Raw genomic sequence first — 21,056 nt, 5'->3', positions numbered from 1 at the left:
GTTCAGTCTGACTACTGATGAAAACAGAGGTTTAATTACAGTGGAACAGTCACCAACTTCCTTGCTTTTCAGTGAGATGTCCTGCACAGTCACAGTGGGGCAATTGGCGGCTCCTGGAAACAGGGAGAGCAGGTTCTATTTTTCTCAGCTGCATGTACTATGGGGCATTTGCCCCTTCTAGGTCTTCAGCTCAATTGAAGCTGCAAATTTGACATGCAGCCTACCAGGTCTGACCTTTTTCTCAAGGAGGCTGAACTCCATCTCCCTATGCAGTTACCTTGGCATTATGCCCTTGGGCCAATCCTCAGAGTCCAGCATCTTCAAGAGCCTGTTGGCTCTAATCTGTTCCTAGTGGAGGTTGGTGACTAAACACATCTTGACAGTAGCCTCAGAGTCCAGTCCTTGTCCACATGCACAACACTACCTGAGGTGGCACATGACCAGGATTCATCACTGAATTTGGTCCACTTGTTGGATCATTAGCTTCCCTGGGGCAGGTACTGACATGCTGATCTATGCCCCCCAGCAAAGTTCTGGGATGGATTAAGTAAACCTGCACCTACTGGGTGTCTCCTAGAAATGACATCACCTGCACACAGTTCATTAGTGAGGTGGCTAAAGCCTCTGTAGGGCTGAAAGGGAACTCAGGAAGTCATCAAGTTCATGACTGTTCTAAGGCATGAGTACATAAACCTAGACCATCCCTGACAGGTGTGTTTTCAACCTGTTCTTAACCTCCACTTATAAGCTTCCAAAGATGGTTGTAGCATCCCCATTCCCAACCTTAACTACCTGTGTAATGAGACCATTTTTCCTAATAGCTAACTAACTCTCCCTTGCTGAAAATTAAGCCCATTACTTCCTGTCCTATTTTCAGTGGACATGGAGAATAATTGATCACTATCCTCTTTATAATAGCCCTTAATATAGTTGATGTCTTACCTCCTCACTCTTTTCTCAAGAGTGAACATGCCCAAGTTTTTTAACCTTTCCTCATAGGTCAGGCTTTCTAACTTTTTATCATTGTTGTTGTTCCCCCTTCTAGCCTCACTCCAATTTGTCCACATCTTTCATAAAGAATGGCACTGGATGTATCCTTCAGCTGAGGCCTCACCCGTGCCAAGTAGGTGGGACAATTATCTCCCATGTCTGTCTTACAACATTCCTAAGAATACACTCTAGAATATTTGCCTTTTGCGCATCACATTGACTCCTGTGCAATTTGTTACCCACTTTAATAATCCCCAATCCTTTTAGCAGTACCACCAGCTAGTTAGTTATTCCGCATTCTGTAGTGATGCATTTAATTTTTCCTTCCTATGTGTAGTATTTTGTACTGGTCTTTATTGAATTTCATTTCAGAGCCCTGACACCTGCAGCCTTCCTCTGTCAAGTTCTACCCTAAGCAGAACAATTGTGGCCAGTGGGCCATTCCATAACCTGTGTGGGTTTGTTCGTGTATACCCTGTCTAGTCCTCACTCTTGCCTAATGGCCCTCTGTCTGAAAAAGCCCCTTTTTCCCAATGCCCTGGCACAAACTAGAGTAGACTCATAGCTTTACTCCCTTCCCCCACAGCTGCGGGTGTCCTACAGCAGGGTGAAGGGCTATACAGATTCAAGGGAACTGGGCAATGGAAAAACAAAAAGAGCAGCAGCCTTGTGCTTGGACTTCATGCTAGCTGCTTGGCTCTTCAGCACTGGGGAACCCCTGCTACTTAACACCCATGTTCTGGCTTGCGCTGATAGTGACATCTGTGAAGTCCAGCCTGGCTGTTCAGGTGCCAGAGGCAAGGCTGGACCTTGGTGGTTTGGCCTCCGTTCTTTTCCCTGAAAGCTGTCTTTAAGGGGAAAGCAAATCTCACCCTTCAAGTTTATAGCAAAGAAACAGGTGCTGTTTGCTGGAGAAGAGGTTCTCTGAAGTTGCCAACTCTGCTCAAGAGCAGCCACTTTCACATCCTTGACCTAATTCCCATATTTTGAGTACCTTTGTTAGTTAAACTACAGTGAGAGGCACCAATACAAATTCCAAGTCAGTATAAAATAACCTGGACTTTCTTCTGGCCAGGGCTTGAAGACAAGGTAATGTGTGATAGTGAGGCACGAACACTAGGTCACTCTTATGTCAAGAGGGTTTTCCAGTGCATTGTGCTACAACAGCCTCAAAATATATAATCCCATGATGGCGCTGTGGGACTTGAGTAGTTACAGAGCCTTGCTTTGAGCCTATATATGAGGCCAGGAGGGCTAGAGCCTGAGCTCCGATCATCAGTGCTCCAACAAAGCCATGCTTCACCTTCTACTGGAATTTATCCTTAAGCTGTATCCTGCATTCTCTTCTAACAAACCCACTGACCTTATCCTAGCCCAGGTATCCCACAGGAGACACTGTCTTTGCTCTAAGCTAGACGTGAGTACCTCTAGCATTACATGTAGTAATAGACAATAGGTCCCGAATTACAATCACAAGTACAAGAATCTGATCAAACTCTCCATCCTGAATGCTACCTACCAATATGTTAAAAACCCACCTTTAACCAAGTTATGATTTTGAGCCAATTCACCACATAATCTGAATGCATTAGTTCTTCCTGTATTGCTTGCATGTTGCTTTAAACAGTCTCCTCTACAAGGTCACCTGGTCCTAGTTCCTTGTCAGCTTTTTATACTTTTTAATGCTAACATAAGCCTTCTAAATATTTCACTTCCGCTGATATTAGAAGAGCCAGGTCTCAACTTCCATGAGCTTTAATGCCTGCAGTAATTAAAAATTCTCCCCCTCTCCACACATTACCACCTACAACTGACACTTCGGCAAACTAGAAGCATAGCAACACAGTAAATTCAGATAGTCAAGAAGAAAGTTTTGGAGATCAGGGGTACAGAAGACTATGGTAGGAACATCTGTTCTGTACATAGGGCTGCTGCCATCAGTGATGAAAGAAAAAGTACTGCATGCTACTGAACTAGAGTAAAAGCCTGTCTTGTTTATATCAGTGTGCAGGGGCTAATCACTGTTGGCCTGTGTACAGGAAGATTATTGCACTGGCCAGTAGACAATAGAATCAATAAGAGTTGCACCTTTTCTAGCATGTCCTCTAAACTCGCTGGTTTAATCACTTTTTTAAAATCAAGCAGGCTATAACTTTCATGTGAAGCAAGTTCCATGTTCTGTCCATGCGCTTGGAAAAAAGGTTAAATTAGACACAAATAGGAGTTTAATTCCAACACTATTTTTTATAGTCTGCAGGAGAGGTCAACTTTGTCCACTTACCAGATTACAGAAGGCTGGATAAGTGCAAAACTGAGGGACTGGGGATATTCCATCTTTGTGTTTACGAATTCTTTGTTTAGTGCCTGTAAAGTACTAGCAGCCATGCTAAATTCTGTTTAACAGTCAGCTGAGTGTATTAAAAGTGTAAGTATCAGGGGGTAGCCGTGTTAGTCTGTATCTACAAAAACAACAAGGAGTCCGGTGGCACCTTACAGACTAACAGATTTATTTGGGCATAAGCTTTCGTGGGTAAAAACCTCACATCTGAAGAAGTGAAGTTTTTACCCACAAAAGCTTATGCCCAAATAAATCTGTTAGTCTGTAAGGTGCCACCAGACTCCTTGTTGTTTTAAAAGTCTAAAATACACATTTACGCACGGCCTTTTCCCATCCTGGGCAGACCAATGAGCTGACAGCTGTTGAGCCTACTCCATTTGATGCTGCTGGGAAGTAATTCCCTTTCAGCCCCCAGTACCATCCAGACACAGTAGAACTGCACCACTGGCTTTAATTAAAGCATTAATGCAAGGGAAAGTTTTTCCTCCATGTGTTTGGGGAGGAAGGATGGAATATGTCCACTCCAAGAGGTTCGTAATAAAGTGACATTCAAATCTATTCCCAGGCCATGGAGACTGAAATAGGCACTGATGGAAGTGATTCTTTTGCAAAATGACATTTCCCTTCCAAGAAAGAATGGAAGAAATACTGGAAGAGGTTCTCTGACCCTTCTCCTTCAAGCCCAGTTTCTTCTATTCATACTGTAAAAGAGTCTATCTGCTTGCATATTACCACTTGCTATTCTTTTACCCTGGTCATGGGAAGCAGAGGAGATGGAATAACTGCAGGCAGAAGCCCTCTGCACAAGCACTTTTTTATTGAAATCAGTAAGTCATACAGATACAAGAATTGTACAAAACCCTAACAAGTTAAGTTTGCTAGTCTGACTCCAATTCTTTAAAACTGTGCGTTTGGCTATAAACATGTAATACACATTTCAGCAAAAGCTTGAAATGCCCATAAGAGAATCCCAGAGAACGTTTCCCCCTTCCCTCAAACTCTGCATTGGAGGGCACAGGAAGGCAAAGAGACTAGTTTCTTTGCTGGGACTCTAACAAGCCAAGAAGTGTCAGGGCTTTGGCCATCAGGGGAGCTGATACATACCAGCTAGGGAAGATTCCCACTATTTGTGCTTATGCACAGCTCCTTTGCTTATACATTCAACTCAAAATTAAAAAAACAACTGACTGACTTTCTGAGCAGGAGTTCTCTATGGATATGTTTAAATATAAATTTTGGCACCCCCTGCATCAGATAGTTTTAGCTTGCAAGCCGAAGACAGAAAGGGAGGCAGAAGGCATAAAATTTCATCCTATGTGTACACATCTTACATGATATCCCTGTCAGTAAAATCCAGGCTTCTCTGAAGGCCACCATTCATCTTACAAAACAGGGGTCTGTTCTAGGTTACCAGGTATGTTATTCTATAATTCACAGTATGAAAACCATTCAAATTCCACCTTAGCAAAAAGAAAGGGGTGGAGGAGGAGTTGTGTGGTTTTTGGTTTTTTTAATGATTTTCAGAGAATTATAAACAGGTTTCAATATAAACTAGACCTGGTTTTGTTCTCTCTAACTCTCCTCTCAACCCTGCCCAACACATTATAAAAACCCAACCACAGTATGCAGTCACCATCAATGTTAAAAATGCACTAGAGATAGCTGGTTGGTGCTTTGAACAGTGTGGAAGAACACAGCGAACTAAGCCCCACCACCTCAGGAGGACAATTCCTGTAAGCCATGGGAGTCTAATGGCAGAGTCTAGGACAGACGCTGTGTTAAAGAAAGACTTTGTCCTTGTGAAACAAACATTGAACTTCCAGCACACAGGCTGCTACATCTCAAGATGAGAATGTGGGGATGTGACAAACTACATTGCTCTTTGCTAGATACAGTATGATTGGGCCTTAAGAATGAGACACTTATTAGTTCATCTTCACTACTGCTCCTGCTCCTTGGCCCTCTTGCTCCAGTATTTGCTATAGGCCTCCTGGAACATGTTTTTGCAAGCGATTTTGGCCTTCAGTTTGGAGCATATGAGGAAAGAGCCCCCCATCTTCCGGTGGAGAGAGTAGGTCTCCTCTGGCGGAGGGACAAGCCGATGCTTCAGCATGACAGGGATCAAACCATGGATCTTTTCTGTGGTGCTCTGGGTGCCGAAGTCAAATGGCTCCTCAGACGCAAAAGCCTCTCCCAGGATGAGAACAGCTTCTAAGTGGGCATTTTCCATCTCCTGCCCAAAAACAAAGAGGAGTCAATAACACGCAAGGATGACTCCAGTACCAGCTGCTTTTAACGTATGCAGGAAAAGAGTCAAAGACCAGGGGGCTAACGCTCAGCAGTAGGCAAGGGAAAGGTGGTGCCCTGCCCGAGGTAAAGTCCAGTCTCCAGCCCAGAGACCCGGAGAAACTCTAGAGTGGCTCACTTACAGATGTCTCACAGGAGACCTTGGGCCATTGAGTTACAAGAACTCAAAAGACTGTGCAACATGGAGGATTCAGCTGGGATAATGGGAGTGAGTAACCAGGAGGAATGCAGAGTTGTGCACTAAGGACACTATTTACAGGTGCATTCATGCCCTAGGGAAAGGGATACAGATTCTTATTCTGCCTTTGGGCATGTGTGTAGGGCTCTCATCAAAGCCCGTGCTGCACAGATATAAAACCCAAAGGTGGCTTTGCTGCAGCAAAGGAAGTGAAGGGAGAAGCTTGGATAAAATACATCCTGGCTACAGCCAGTGCTGTAGTTTTTCTAATTTCTAGCTCGATCTGAAGAGAGGCTGACTTAGCTGTGTCACAGAAATCCTGTATCCTTTCCTTCCCACTGCCAATCCCAAGAGTGCAGCTGTCATGGATTGTTGCTAGCTTCTCCCTATTACAGGATCCACAGAACATCAGACCCAAGGCACTTAAAGAGCTCTGCAGCTGGCCAGCAATAACGGGGAGGATTCCATTCCATACCTTGACTTCATAACCAGTAAGGAATTTCATTTCTATCGACTTCCTCAAAACTGTCTCTCTGTCCTGATCTGCAGCCGCCTTTATTACCTAAATAGGAAGAACACCATCAACAAGGAGACAGGAATCTTGCATCCAACACACCTTTACGCTACTAAGCAATTGCAGCAGCATATGCTATCAAGCAGCCTGATTAGGTTCACACTCTTCCTTGCCCCTCCCCCAACTGCTTTGCGGATTGCATGGCACCAATCTGGAAAATGACCAGTTTCAGAATTAGTTGCATAAACGCATTTGCTGCAAAAAAAGCCTTTCCTAGCAGGACTGGACTCAGTGGCCCACAAAACAAGTGGCCCTGCTTCCTGTGGAACTCAAGAACCAAATTTGCTTGGGGCAGCCGCAGTTTTCATAGAGACGGCAAGCCCCAGCTATTTGGACTTATTTTATGAAGTACAGAATTCAGTGCTCTGATAAAGGAATGGACATGTAATTAAAATGGCTTAGTGATATTAATTGGCTTTGTCATACAATTTATAAGCAGGCTGAAGTTACAGGAGATGAGCAGAGTATGAAATGCTCCAGGTCCATGCATTTCAACCATATCGCTGAATTCCCAGCAGGCAGAAAGGTACCACATCTGTTAAGATAAGCACTACTGCTCAGAGAGCAATATTTCAATTTGCTGCAGTAGCGTTTGTACATGTCGAGTCAATGAAAGAGCCTGGAACTTCAGGAAAGAAGTCACTGTGGCAGCCAAGTCCTTATCACATAACTAATACACAGCATGACAGCAGCTCCACTGCAGCCACACTAGTCTGCAGTAGCCAATTGTAGGTTCCCCGTGCCCCAAGCTGGGGAGAGACGACTAGGAGTGGAGGGAGCACAAAGTAATAGGGATGGGGGAGGTGTTATTTCCTCACTGAGACATGTGGGGCCATATTCCACTCTCAAGGTGGAGTTACACAGGGGAAACCCAGGGCAAGAGTTGGACCTTTATAGAGCAGCAGCCTCAGGTCTCCTTGTTTGAGATGTAAACTTACAACAGGATAACTGGGATAGCAACAGGTTTGTGAGGGATACAGGGGAATCTAGGAGAAGGGGGCAAAGCTGTGGCATGATCTCCTTCAACATGCCCCAGGCCGGGTTTCCTCCCGGGAGCAGATTCAACTGCAAACAGAAGTGCGCCTCAAACATGCAAGATCTTGAGACCCGACAGAGCCTTGAGTTAAGCAGGGCTGTGCAAGTGGCACTGTTCTCCCTAGCATAGCAAGGCTGCGTGTGCAGCTGGAGTCCTCACCTCAATGTAGAGGTCAGTGAAGTCCTCGTCAAACCCACGAGTTGCGCCGAAGTCCAGCAGGGCCACCTGAATATGGATAAACCCTTCTGCATTACAGTAGAAACCACTGCAAAAGAGCGCAGCCAGGCGTGGGAAGCCTACGGCAGTGGTTTCATTTAGCTCAATTGTCACAAGTCACATGGGGCTGGAGATCCTTCCAAAGCATCTGAATCTCCACTTAACTCCCTCCTTACTGGTTAGGACTGGCAACATTAAACCCAGTAACATACTTCATAGCATCTGGCACATTAGAGAGTCATTCCTAGGCACATACATATGCTCAGACTGCAGAGGAGTCACCACCTATGATATCTGATGGGTTTGTAGCTCCCACACTAATAGGTTCTGCTCTGGAGCACATCAGCAAAGAACCTTGCTTCAAGCATTTACAAACGCGGAATTCAGCCAGTCCAAGATTTCCTAGACAGCCCCTAGCACCAATGCCATTTCCAAACCTACCTGACAAGGGCACAAATATATGCAGCAACCAGACCCCTGGAGCACGAGGAAAGAAATTCTGACCATATAGGATCACCTCACTAGACATCAATATGTTTAACATAGCACAAATGGCAAGCATTTGACTGAGGTGTCCCTTACTCAATAACATCTTAACTGTTCTTATGGTAAAGAATACGCATGGCTGAGATTTTTCAGGGACAGAGTTCAGTAAAGTCAGAACTCTGGGTCTTAGGAGACTGGTCTTGGATACAGGGCAGAGCGGGTGGGCAGCCAGGGTAAAAGGGATCCATTCTCCCCCCACCATCAGCTGATGAGGAATGAAGAAAGAGGCCAATTCCATCAGCATGGCTGGATGTTCATTCTCAGCCCTTTGAGGAAGCAAAATGAGACATCCGTTGATATTTCCCGTTATGCTTTCTTGTTTGTAGTGAAGCTGGAGGACATGTAAAAGCTAGTGCCCTGCCCATGCAAAGGTCTTCTGAGGGTGCTGGCAAGACAGCTAGCTCTGCTGGCACCTCTGCCTACTGTGACTGGAAGTTTCACTTTCAGGAGACAGTGGTCAATGGAACTGGGGTACGTAAGATCTTACTCCCTCCTCCCACTAGAAAGCCGCAGACTCCAGCATAAGCATATTGCTGCTGAGGAGCATGGTACAACATTGCTTCACACAATATACCCAAAGGCCAGGGGCTCTGCTCTCTGGAGGTCACTGAAATAAGCCTACTTGTTCTCCCAACAGACTGCAGTGTTGTGAAGACCTCACACCCCTCTTTGATAGATAACCCACAGCCCCTGCCTACCTTGGGTCTGAAACAGAAGGTTCTAGAAAAGAGGCGCAATAAGAGACTATTTAGCTTTGGGGGTGGGAGACCGACAAACAAAAATTCCTACCTAGTATAGGACCAGCTGGTTGCTGGGCTTACCTTGTGCAGCTGTGGGTCATAGAAGAAGTTAGACCAGTTCGGATCAGTCTGCATGAACCTGAACTCAAACAGCTCCCGCAGGCACAGAATCAGGATGTTGGAGCAGATCTTTGGAAGCACAAGGAGGGAAGAGAGAAAATGGGTGAGGAAAGCAGCAAGTCACAGCTATCCAAGTGTCAGACACACCACCCACCCCAGATTTAAGTGCACAGGAACTACATCAGCATGCTGGCCAGGTGCTAAGGGAGGAACAGTGTGGTACCACTGTCTCTACTGGTGCTGAGATACATCTGGCCTATTCTCCCCCAGGCACAGAACACCCACTGACCTCAAACCACCAGTGGGAGTTCTGTGCAGGAAGCTGCTGCAGAACCACATGCTACATGTCTCATTTAACACTAGTACTTGTCTAGCTGAACAGCTGACAAGACAATAGAGGCCCCGTTACTGCTCACTCCTCATGGCAATTTCTCATCTCCCTCAAATGCTGATGACTGTGCTTTCAGAGCCAAAGGCGGCATGTGCACACATACATGCCCAACATATGACTAGGCCCCTGTTGTCTACTTAGGCCCCTGTTTTTTCCTAGAAAGTGAAGCTTTTAATAGAGTTATGGAAAATTCAGCATGAGCATTTATCCCCCACCTAGCTGCTCCCAGTCACAACAGCTCCATAGGAGACAATGAAAGGAAGGCCTCGTTTTCCACAGGTGTGGTGATCCCTTGCTAACTGCTGGAGTCAGAGAACCTCGATGCAAATTCTACACTAGTGCCAACTGTAAGACATGGACTTGCTGGCTAACTGGAGGTTAGCATCAGCCCCCTGCCAATCCCCATGTGGTGAGATACACTCCTCTTGCTCAAGGCACAGCACACACAATATCTACCATGCTTTCTTTGCTGATTAGAAGGAAGTTTGCTAAGTGGTAGTTGCAGACAGCAGCCTCCAGGGGGCATCAAACAGAAGGGGGGCATCAGAGAGAGAGAGCGCGCATCACTGCAGGTACTTGAATACACAGTCTCTCAGTTCTGCTGGCCTGCCCAGCTTTTACAGGATGTATGGTCTCTCACAGCAAGTCTCTCCCTGGTGTCGCCAGGGCAGTAAGGGGAGCTCTTCACAATGCAAGGAGATCCAACAGTGCAGAGACTGGGGAGGCCTGTGGAGCAGCAATTATAGTTCACCCTTGTGAAAGAATCCTGTAGAGCTTAGTCAGGATGAAATCAATGAAGTTCTATAGAAATGTAACAGGGCTCTAGGGAAGTTATCCTTAAAAACCTAAGGAAGTAATAGAGAACAAGACTATCGATCAGCGTTATGAACCTTACATAGAACGCTGCAATATAGAGTTTTCTATACAATTGCTCCAAAAAAAAAAAAAAAAAAAAAAAAAAAAACCACACCTATAGAAAGGGTCTCGCTCTCAAATGCTACAGGATTCTTTTATAAAGAGGCAATTGTGTCAGAGCCTGTTTAACAGAGAACTGCCTCTAGTCCCAATGGCAGGGTCACCGCCTGCTTATTCTGAAAACCTTTAGCTTCCACCCAGCTATTGTCCAGTGTTGGATAGAAGGCAACTGGTTTTAAACACCCCATCCAAGAGTAATAATGTAACACTGAACACGAGCGAAAACTGGTGCAAGTCAGTCACATTTGGGCCAGGAGGACATGGGCTAGAGAGTCACTAAGTCAGCCACTTGGACACTGTGCAGAGTAAGGGACAGACCCCACATCATCTCCCTTTGTAAGTGGGAAATGCTTTGTTGTCAGGTGGGCTATTAAAAAACCATCACCAAACACACAAGCAGCCACATTATCACGAATGACAAGTTGAAGAACAACCAAACAGCCCAGAGGTCATAGGCAACTGGATCTGGCACAGCTCCAAGTACAGTGTGTTGCTGGGATCTGTTTATCTATAGGAACATACTCTGTGCACTTCCTCAGTGACCTGCCAACAGCTGATAGCTCACACCAGCCCATAAACAACTCAATCCAAATACCAGGGCAGTTATTTCTGCTAACTGAGCAACAGCCAGAGCTGCCTGCCCTGCTGTAACTCTCCATCCCTTGCTATATTCAGCACTGATGCCTTCACATCCCTCCCTTCTGCTTGTTTACTGAGAGGTACTTTTCCAATACCCTTGTGCTACACAAGCCAATCCAGCAAGGGAAGCTATATTTGACTGCTAATGCAATGGGAAGAGAGACATTTCTGTGCTCTTGTTTCAAGACAGCAACTGCAAGCAAAGAGTCCCTCTCAACAAGCTGGGAACCTCTCCCAAGGTCAGGTCCATCCCTTGAGAAGTAGAGAAGAGGGGCTGCCTCTCATTAGGGTAGCAATGCAGCATGCTGCTTCAACAGTATCGTGATACACAGCTCTGAAAGAGCTGGGGGGCCAGGACATGCTCACAGACATCTCCTTGGACAATCAAGGCTCCACTGCCATTTACTCCCCACAGCCCAGAGAGAATGACCATTCTCTGTAATAATGCATGTTGACAAGGTCTAAACTCAATCACAGAAATTGCCAGAATCACCGTTACAATCCATAAAAGCCCAACAATTATAATCCAGAGCTGCCTCTCTCAAAAGACCACAAAAAGGGTCATCAGTGTTCCCCTGCCCTAGCAGTTCTCCCTCCACCTTGCAATCTGTAGTGATCAAGTCACTGTCACAAACAAAGGCTCCAAGACAGTGACCAAGCAAACACGGCTCTCTCACTGCACCCAGCCACAGCAGTGCTGGGGTAATACCTCATTCCGGATTTCCTGGCTCAATCCTTCTGCTTGGTCCAGCGGGAACCCAGACACCAGATCTGTGGTCAGGACATGCTGGCTGCACAGCTCATCCACTACATCAGGCACGTAAAAGAAAGGGTGATCCTTCAACAGCTCCCTGGGGACAGCAGGGAAAGGGTTAGGAGATCCCAAGGAGGCAGTCACTTCTGCAGTGTTGCAAATACAAAATCTCCTTACAAGCAGAGACCAGCTGCCTAGAGGTCACCCAAATGCCCTGCACTGGCACCGCCTGGGGTCCCCAGCTCCTGCAATGTGGGATAGGGAGAAAGGAATCCCTCACATTCAGCAGCAGAAACTACTCCACCTGGTTCAAGCCACTGATGGCTCTGAAGGGAGACTCCATCTAATCCCAGCCAGGACTGTGGTTACTAGAAATGCTCAGAGCTCCCTGGAAATGGGGGACCCACCAAGTTCCCTTTCCTCTGCCTGGGAGAGTTCAGATTGCATGCAGAAGCAAGACTGGCAGTGAAGGCAGTAAGGGTGACACCTGCTGCCACTGGGGACGGAAGTGTCTTGCTACTAGGAACTTCCCCCACAACAGGAGAGCACATGTGTAGCACAGCAGGGTGCCTGGAGAGGGCGCCCCCCTGCAGGGGTACCAAGTAGGCTCAGGGACTAAAGAGAGCAGGGAACGCAGGGGCAATTTTTGAAAAGAACTAGATGACATTGTCATGAGGGCACAAGCTTTCTAACCTTAGCTACTCCTGCCCCAAGGAGCCCAGACGGCCCCCTTGGCAAGCGCAGCGTACATGGCAGAGCCAGCCAGCAGCTATGCCCAGGGACAAAGCAGGGGACCAAGGGGAAGAGGAGCTTGTCTCCCATCTCTCCCCCACATAAAACAGCCAGGCTGCGCTCACAGTGAGTGCACTCCACAGCAGGGCAGGTGGAGACAAGGGAAGCAGAGCTGTGCTCTTAGCATCAATCACCTGAATGGGCTGAGAAGTCTGAAGGGAGGCATTTACAGTGTCAAAGAATACGAGTGGGTTTCTACCATCAGGCCAAGAGTGCCCAGCAGGCAAAAAAAAGCAATTCAGTCCTGCCTCAGCAGCTGGCAGGACCCCTCCCCAGGGGCCAAACAGGCAGTTTCACCAATTGTGCCCTGCATCAGAGAGAGCAGCAGCTGCTGCTCTGCCTTACTCCTAGCTGGGCACCACTAGGTGTCCAACCAACAAAACCAGTTCCAAAAGCAGGGAGCTACACTGGGGGTGACTGGGAGCATTTTACACACCTGCAGTTTTAAAGAACTACCCTTTCCCCCCCTGTGCCCACGCATCTCCTGCCCCCGGGGCATGCATACCCAAAAACTTCTGGGAGTCAAGGCCACTGCAGAAGCCCTAGCACCAGGAATTAAATAATGGGGCCCCTCCTCCCAATATCATGCACCCAGGGGAGAAGCGTCAGAGGGCACCACTGTGAACGCACTTGAATTTCTTAGCACAGGCAGCTTCTCTCTTGTAATCACACTCCATGGCCAATTCTCTGCTCAAAACTTCAATCATGTGCTCATGAAACAGACCTAGAAACAGAATTGCAGAAGGAAGAAGATCTTTAGGCAGTATCAGGCATAGGAAATGCTTAGTGGTTCAATAAGGAGCAAGCCACTGGCAGAGAAGAGAACTTGCAAGGCAAACAGCTTGGAGCCAAGGCAATGCAGCCTCCCCAGGTGGCTCACATTTCTGATTCCATGCTTAATCACAGTGACCAAGTTTGGTTCACTCTCATTCCTCAGTCTCTGATCTGAAAAAGCAACTTGTGTTCACCAGGCCAGTGAGGGCTGGGATTGTCCTGGGGGCCACATATGCAGGACCCCATTCCCCAGGTGCCAGATGGGATAATTCCTCTCACTCAGCAGCAACCCTTTCCAATACACTTAGTGGCAGCATGTACAGAATCCCACCCAGCTCTTCAACTTCTGCAACAGTGGGGGTAGGGGAAGAAATACATATGCCCTTGTCAGGGATTACACATTTGTATTTCAGGTCAGGGGAAGGGTCTGACCATGGTTGTTTTCTTCCCTGCCATCTTCACCTCCATAGCAGGAGAGAGCGGGGAATGAGTACAGTTGTAGGACACGAAGAAGAGAATGGATTTTGCTGAACACTGGGATTTGTGATGGCAAATAATAGGCATTAAAGACACACTCCATAAGCCAACGTCCACGCTGTGCACACACCGGTGCAGGAAGTCACCAGAAGCAAGTTCTCTCAGGCACTGCTCAAGCCAGGCAAGAGTCCCAGTAGGTCCCCTCTGCACAAACAGGCAGAGAAAGGGGTGGCCTTGTACACTCCCTATTGAGCACACATCCCACCCCTGACCCAGACACCCCCGCCCCTCCACAGGACAGTTTCTACATGGGGCTCCCCAGCCAAATAGGTATTTGATTATCGAAGCGTTAATGGCAACACACACCCATTAGGCACAGACTCCACACCAGGAAAGCTGGGCAGAGAGAGAGAGTTCCCTGTGCTTATGCTAGTGAAATGACTCATGCCTGTTGCACATGGGTGTGCAGCGCTCTCTTCTGGAGCACGCAGCATTTCCACATGGAGTCCTCCTCCCAGGTGCTGCTGCTCCTAGTCTAGATCAGCAGTTTCTCTGGAGAATGAAAAATCTGAGTCCAGAGGCTATGAGTATCACATGCCATGGCCCACCCAGAAAGAGCTCAATGGAACGTTCTCTTTTACATGATCTGCCTCTTTGGCTAAGGCTCTGATTGTGGGAGCACTAGGTTTCCGAAGGGCTCCACAGGGCCTGTTTTTGGCATAAGGGACCTAGGAAGGTCACCCCCTTAAATGAAGAGTTTGTTCCCACTCACAATCAGTTTAGGATGCTGGAAGAAAGTGACGTAAAGGTCAGCTCAGTCTTTGTTTTGGGGTCACTATCCTAGAGGTCTGCTCAGACCTAGTTTTTAGCCATGCCATGGACTCGACCAGGTTGAGTCGTTTTTCAATCCAACCCAACCCTTCCCCCTGTGAATCTGAGTCACTGCCACTGCCTCCAGTTTGTGAGGTCAGAGCAACAGCAGATGCATGCTCTGCTCCTGACATCCACCGCCTTCTGCTGCTCTGCATTCGCACTGCGACACCTCCCCACAGACAGGAGGAGGAGAGTCAACCCAAGCCCCAAAACTCCCAGTTCTTTTCCCACCTGACCCAGACCGGGCATTTGTAGTTGGGTCTCACTGAGTTTCAGTCAGGTTGCAGGGCTCTAATCCCTAGGCCTGCATGACTAAGATCTTAGCTGTGCCAACCACAATGAGGAGACATGGGTCTTGAGCAGCCCAAGATCCATTATGTTTATGATGGTGCAGCACTGAACTGGTGGTGGGGAGAGGTGATGCAAAGAGGCCCAGCACAGATGCTGATTGTTAAGAAGGTGGCTATGTAACCAAGGAGAGGTACTAGTAGGTGTCTGAACCATCCCTCCCCTTCCCAACCTTGCCTCACAGGACCCTGCAGGATGTTTCTATCCCGGGAGGCTTCAGCCAGCATGCCGGTTACTTTACCTTCTGGGAGAACGTTGCTCATGCTCAGGACGGTCATCAGATTGCTAACATCGCTATTGATGCTCTGGGCTACACCAGGGTACTGCAGGGGAAGAAGGGCAAGGACATCAGTGAAAACAGACCATTCCAGGGTTAGGGCACCTTTAGGCTACTGCAGGACTCTCTACAATAACCAGAATATCACTTAAAATAGCCACCAATACCTCCCACCTCAAAAATACACCCAAGCAGAGCTTCCTATAACACCAGAAGAGAGAAGACTCAATGATTAAGAAGTCCACTATGGACCGCACTATGTAAATCTATTACCTGGAAGGTGCTCAGACATATGACGATGAGCAACACACAGAACAAACCCCTTAGAGAGATGTTAGATTCTACCCTAATCTCCCTGCAAGTAAAATGACCGGTTATGATTTTCTGAAGTAGGGATCCCAAGAGAAATAAATGCCCATGAGATACCAGACTCTCACTTCACTATCACTGCTGAGACACGGCAGACTGACTGCCCTGGAGACTGAAGCCCGTTGCTTATCCACAGAACAGAACTGCATGGAGAGCAGCAGAGTAAGCGTAACCTGCCCTGCATGCCGATGTGCTCCAACCCTGAACTGGCAAGAGACTGGATCAGTTTCCTCACCTGTTCAATACTTCACTTCTCTACACAGGACTGTCAAGAAGGGAGCCAATTCTACACTGTTTTTTGTGATTTGAACACCTGTCAACTGGGAGTTAAAATGACACCATGATGGTAACCTTCATCACTATTAACTTGGCCTGAATTCAAACAGATGCCCTAGAAATGAAAGGCTCTAGGTCACATCACCAATCCTCTAAACCAGCCAGTATCCACAAAATATCCCCTGCTTACAAAAGGAGCCCACAAATGACCAACTCAAGTGGAGACATAGATCACAGAGGGAAGCATCAAGACCTGCACACATGGCTTAAGATCTGTATCAACAGGACATTTAGCTCATCTAGATCAGTGGTTTTCAAACTTATTTTCTGGCGACCCAGTTGAAGAAAATTGTTGATGCCCGCGACCCAACAGAGCTGGGGATGAGGGGTCTGGGAGGGGCTCAAGGCTGGGGCAGGGGGTTGGGGTGGGGGGGGATGAGGGCTCTGGCTGGGGTGCAGGGGTGGGGCCGGGAACAAGGGGTTGGGGTGTGGGAGGGGGTCAGGGCTCTGGGCTGGGGCCAGGGGTTGGGGTGTGGGAGGGGGTCAGGGCTCTGGGCTGGGGCCAGGGGTTGGGGTGTGGGAGGGGGTCAGGGCTCTGGGTGCAGGCTCTGGGGTGGGGCCAGGGATGAGGGGTTTGTGGTGCAGGAGGGGGCTCTGGGTTTGGGGGGTGGGGCTCAGGGCTGGGGTAGGGGATTGGGGCATAGGCTTACTTCCGGCGATGAGTGGCGCAGCTGGGGTGCTGAGGCAGCTTTCCTGTCTTTCCTGGTGCTGTGCCCAAGGAACCAGACAGCAGCAGGTCCGGCTCCTAAGCGGAAGCGCCAAAGCGGTTCCACGTGGCTCTTGCCCACAGGCATCACATCCCCCAGCTCCCATGGGCTGGAAACCAGTCAATGGGACTCCAGAGTCGTGCTCAGGGCAGGGGCAGCACGTGGAGCCCCATGGCCCCCCTGCCTAGGAGCTGGACCTGCTGCTGGCCGCTTCCGGGGCACACCACGGTGTCAAAACAGGTAGGGGACTACTAGTTTTTACTGGCCAACCGCCAGGGTCCCTGGGTGCTGAGCAAGGCGACCCAGTGCCTTGCATTCCGTGACCCAGTACTGGGTTGCGATCTGAAGTTTGAAAGCCACTGATCTAGATTACAAATGTATGACACTGAAAGCCAGTGCTTCCAACGACAGAATTCGTTTATATTAGAAGCACCAAATCTGTGTCAACATTGAAACTAGTCTGAACACACACACAGTTTGTGTTGCCCCTGTTGACTGTTTTAATTACTGACAGTTTTATTGTGCGTAGGTAAACAACGTCATGTATTTTTCTGACAGACACTGTTCAAATGCATGAAAGGTGCGACGTGGCTGAGTGCCTGCCATTTCAAATCTGACTCACAACCAGGCTGCCACAACAAGTCAAAGATTTTTAAAACAGCCACTGACTGGACAACTAGTGAGGAGGACTATTTTCACAGGCAAAGTCACCTAAAGGTGAATTCTGATCTATTCTTCAACTGTCCTATATGCTATTAGGAACATACGAACTATCATTCCAGATCAGACCCACGGTCCACTAATCCAGTATTCTGTCCGACAACAGCCAGAACCACATTCCTCCGAGGAAGGTACAAAAAAACCCACAACAGACTGAAGTGAGCTAGTCTGTCCCTTATGAAGATCTCATCCTAATCCCTAATAGCTAGAGACTGGTTTAAACCCTGAAACTTGTCCTTCCAATGCTCTGTGCTTTACTCCTGGGGGAATTCTGCATCAAAAAATTAAAATTCTGCAAAATTCTGCATATTTTATTAGTCAAAACACCACAACAATCATGCCCGTTTCAATTATTTTGGTAATTTATTTAAACTACAATACAATGGATGGAGAATGGGAGTGGGGAACATTTGAGGAAATCCCCAAACCCCCTCTGTCTAATAGTAATATAGCTAGTATTGACCCTTTATTTCTAGTTATTAGTCAACAAATATACACAGCCATATGTTCAGTATTACATAAGAGGCAACTGAAGAGCAAATGACGGCTGGGGAATCAAACTCAATTTATATTGGCTACTGACCATCATCAGGAAGGTCAATAGTAAACAGCTACCAAACCACATTTTGATAGGAGAAATTTTCAGTCCAAAAATTTAGACCAGTTCTAATCACTAAAGCACCATAAGCATTTATATGGCCATACCATCCTTTACAATAAAGCTCCTTTACACCACTCTGGCAAGGAAAGGAGCCTTAAAACTTTTACACCTGTTTTATGCTCCTGCGGGAATTCACTAAGAATGTTGTTAGTGAATTGTTCCCAATGGGAACCACCAAGCAGGCCGGCTGCTACATTATGCTCTGCCTGAGGGGACAGAGTCCCTCCACACCAGGTGCACTACAATAGCAAGCCAGAGGGACAGTCTCTCATATTCACTCGCTTGCACACCCACCCAGCACGCTGGTTTACATCTCCGCTGGCTACTTTGGGCTGCCAGGGAGGAGCAAGCGACCGCTCTTGCGGCTTCCCTTTGCCTCCCCTCAGAAGTCATTTTTTCTGTGGGGAAGCAAAGAAATATGTGGACAACATAAATCCTGCACTCGCGCAGTGGCGCGAAAGTGCTTGCACCTAATTAACACAGCCCTGGGCATGCATATTATTCATACAACACTTCAAAACCCTCTTTCTATAGTAAATGTGATACGTCTGTGTAGAGGGGAATGGAGCTGGAGGGGATTTAGGGCCTAAACAGGAGTTCATGATGCCCATCTTAGAACCAAGAGAAACTGCAAACCCACCTGGATCTTCATGGCAACTTCTTTACCATTCTTCAAGCGTGCCAGGTGAACCTGGCCAATGGAAGCGGCAGCAAACGGACGCTCTTCAAAGTACTCCAGTTTATCCCTCCAGTTGGGACCAAGGTCGTCGTTCAAAGTTTTCTAGAGACACGGAAAAAAAATCAGGATAAAGAAAAGCTAAGATCTGAGCCAATGGAAACCACCCAGTTCCTCTGAGATGCCTGGCAAGGTCCAGAGAGCCTCAGTCTGAACGCTCCCATGCTTTCTAGATCATCTTCCCTTTGTAGCCACTGCAAATCTAGCCAGAAATATAACACAGCCTATCCCCAAATAAATTCAGTAAAATTCAGGCTCAAGCCAAACAGGCACAGTCTTGCTCAATCTACAGAGACATGCAATGCAGTAGAGGACCAAGATCTTAAAACAAAAACACGCAGCTACAGAAGGAGTTGGTTATCAGGGTATCAAGGCCTTTTATCTTGTTGTTTTTCACCATCTTCCAGAAAAAGAGGGGGGAGGGGGAGAAGAGGGCAAGGGGATATTCCCTCTTTATCATCATTATTCATCTTTTCTGCCATGCTGCCAGTCTGAACAAGAGCAACCCGGGCATATGGCAGAAAACCGCTCTAGGGAGGTGCAGGATATAGAATAGTACTTGTAATCTGCTCTTAACAGCATTTTGATATACTGTCAACCTGTTATTTCACTTTCCATTCCAAACACGTGTGGAAGCTTACTTGGGTCAGAGTCTTATGGGGAACAAACAATTCTCATGGGTTAATCTGCCTCAATCCCCTTTACTGATCTTTATAGTTAAAAAAAAAAAATCAAGGATGGCAAAAAACTCATGTGCTTCATTTTGACCCTGCTTGAAAGCAGGTGAAATTTCACCATGAAAAGTTATAAGCTAAAATCTTCATTTTGCCATATTGACCGTCTCAACTTTCAACCACTGACTTTCCATGGGGCTGAGACACCTAAGTGTCTGAGTCACTTTTGAAAATGGGACTTAGGTGCTTTTGGCAATTTAACCCACTCCTGCTTAGGAAAGGCTGGAAAAAGAAGTAAAGAAAAAAAGCATAACAAATGGAAAATGTAATGTACATAAACAGCCCCCGTTATGCCAGCCTAGCTTTGGGGGTGGTGGGTCCCAGCACTAATACAGAGAATACTCAGCACAGTACTGAATTTCCTGTGGATGGGTTTAAGTTACTGGGAAAGAAAAGCTCGCTTAATCAAGTTTTGTAAAACCTTTCAGCTCCACTAGCTGCACCCATGTCTTATAAAAGTCAAAATATTTACTGAAAGAGTACTCTAAAAATACCAGCCCCTACCTTCACCTGGGGCGAGTCACAGGGTGTGTTTATTCATACTCCTACACCCTCTCCCCCTGTTAAGTAGGACAGAATATTCCTCACCATCATTTGCTTTATTGGCATGAAGTCTGCACTCTGACGTACACGCTCAAAAATCTTCTGGAGATGAGGGTTGATGAAGGCGTTATCTGCCAGGAGGAAAGTACAAGCTGGTTAGAAAGAGCGAACTACACTCACAGAAACTCTCACTTATAAACATGCTTCTAATGACTAATGTGCATATGGACCCATTAGGTCTCTGTACCCCAAAGCCCTCTCTTGTCAATTACAACTCTCCAGGTGTACTGCTAGGTACAGAAGCCAAGTCCAAGATTACACTGTCAGCATTAGGATTCAAAATTCTTCCCAACGCTGAAAAAAATACCAATACTCCCCCACACAGAGCATTACATTTGGGAAGTTGGGTAACCAGTACAAAAGACACCTGCACAAATCCTGGGGCAAGAGAAGTGGCAGGAGCAAAGGGTGGTTGGGGACAGAAGAGCTGGGGCAACACAGCTTGCATTTTGTCCCCATCCCTCCAGACCAGAACAGAGTGACCCATGACTGTGCTGCACCATTGGAGAGGGATAGCTCAGTGGTTTGAGCATTGGCCTGCTGAACTCACAACCCTGGGTTTAATCCTTGAGGGGTCCATTTAAGGATCTGGGGCAAAAAATCTGTCTGGGGATTGGTCCTGCTTTGAGGAGGGGGTTGGACTAGATGACCTCCTGAGGTCCCTTCCAACCCCCTGATATTCTATGAACATGGCTGCAACAAAGAAACTGATCGGTACTGTACTTTTCCACACCCCCTCCCCCATCACAGTCACAAACTGAAGCATAAACACTTGTAAGAATAAAATCTCTCAACACACACTATATTCTACTATTGGTTTTCCAATGTTAGTCTGCTTTGTTCAC

At 47.2% G+C, this 21,056-nt stretch overlaps 1 protein-coding gene across 1 annotated transcript in view; it reads right to left on the bottom strand.

Moving 5' to 3' along the window:
* Window positions 1-4,128: 4,128 nt before the first annotated feature.
* COQ8A (coenzyme Q8A) overlaps window positions 4,129-21,056 on the bottom strand; it is a 72,828-nt gene continuing 55,900 nt past the window's right edge. The window contains exons 7-15 of the mRNA XM_054021727.1: window positions 20,197-20,282; window positions 18,779-18,919; window positions 15,310-15,391; window positions 13,227-13,320; window positions 11,760-11,901; window positions 9,007-9,114; window positions 7,583-7,648; window positions 6,289-6,375; window positions 4,129-5,561 (exon numbers count right to left, since the gene is read on the bottom strand). Of these exons, the coding sequence (XP_053877702.1) occupies window positions 5,268-5,561; window positions 6,289-6,375; window positions 7,583-7,648; window positions 9,007-9,114; window positions 11,760-11,901; window positions 13,227-13,320; window positions 15,310-15,391; window positions 18,779-18,919; window positions 20,197-20,282 (1,100 nt within the window). The 3' untranslated portion in view covers window positions 4,129-5,267. The remainder of the gene's footprint in view (window positions 5,562-6,288; window positions 6,376-7,582; window positions 7,649-9,006; window positions 9,115-11,759; window positions 11,902-13,226; window positions 13,321-15,309; window positions 15,392-18,778; window positions 18,920-20,196; window positions 20,283-21,056) is intronic.

Source organism: Malaclemys terrapin, chromosome 3 (assembly GCF_027887155.1).
Source record: "Malaclemys terrapin pileata isolate rMalTer1 chromosome 3, rMalTer1.hap1, whole genome shotgun sequence".
Classification (NCBI taxonomy): Eukaryota; Metazoa; Chordata; order Testudines; family Emydidae; genus Malaclemys; species Malaclemys terrapin.
The sequence above is the reverse complement of the archived record's forward strand: the minus strand, read 5'-3'. Positions and strand labels throughout refer to the sequence as shown.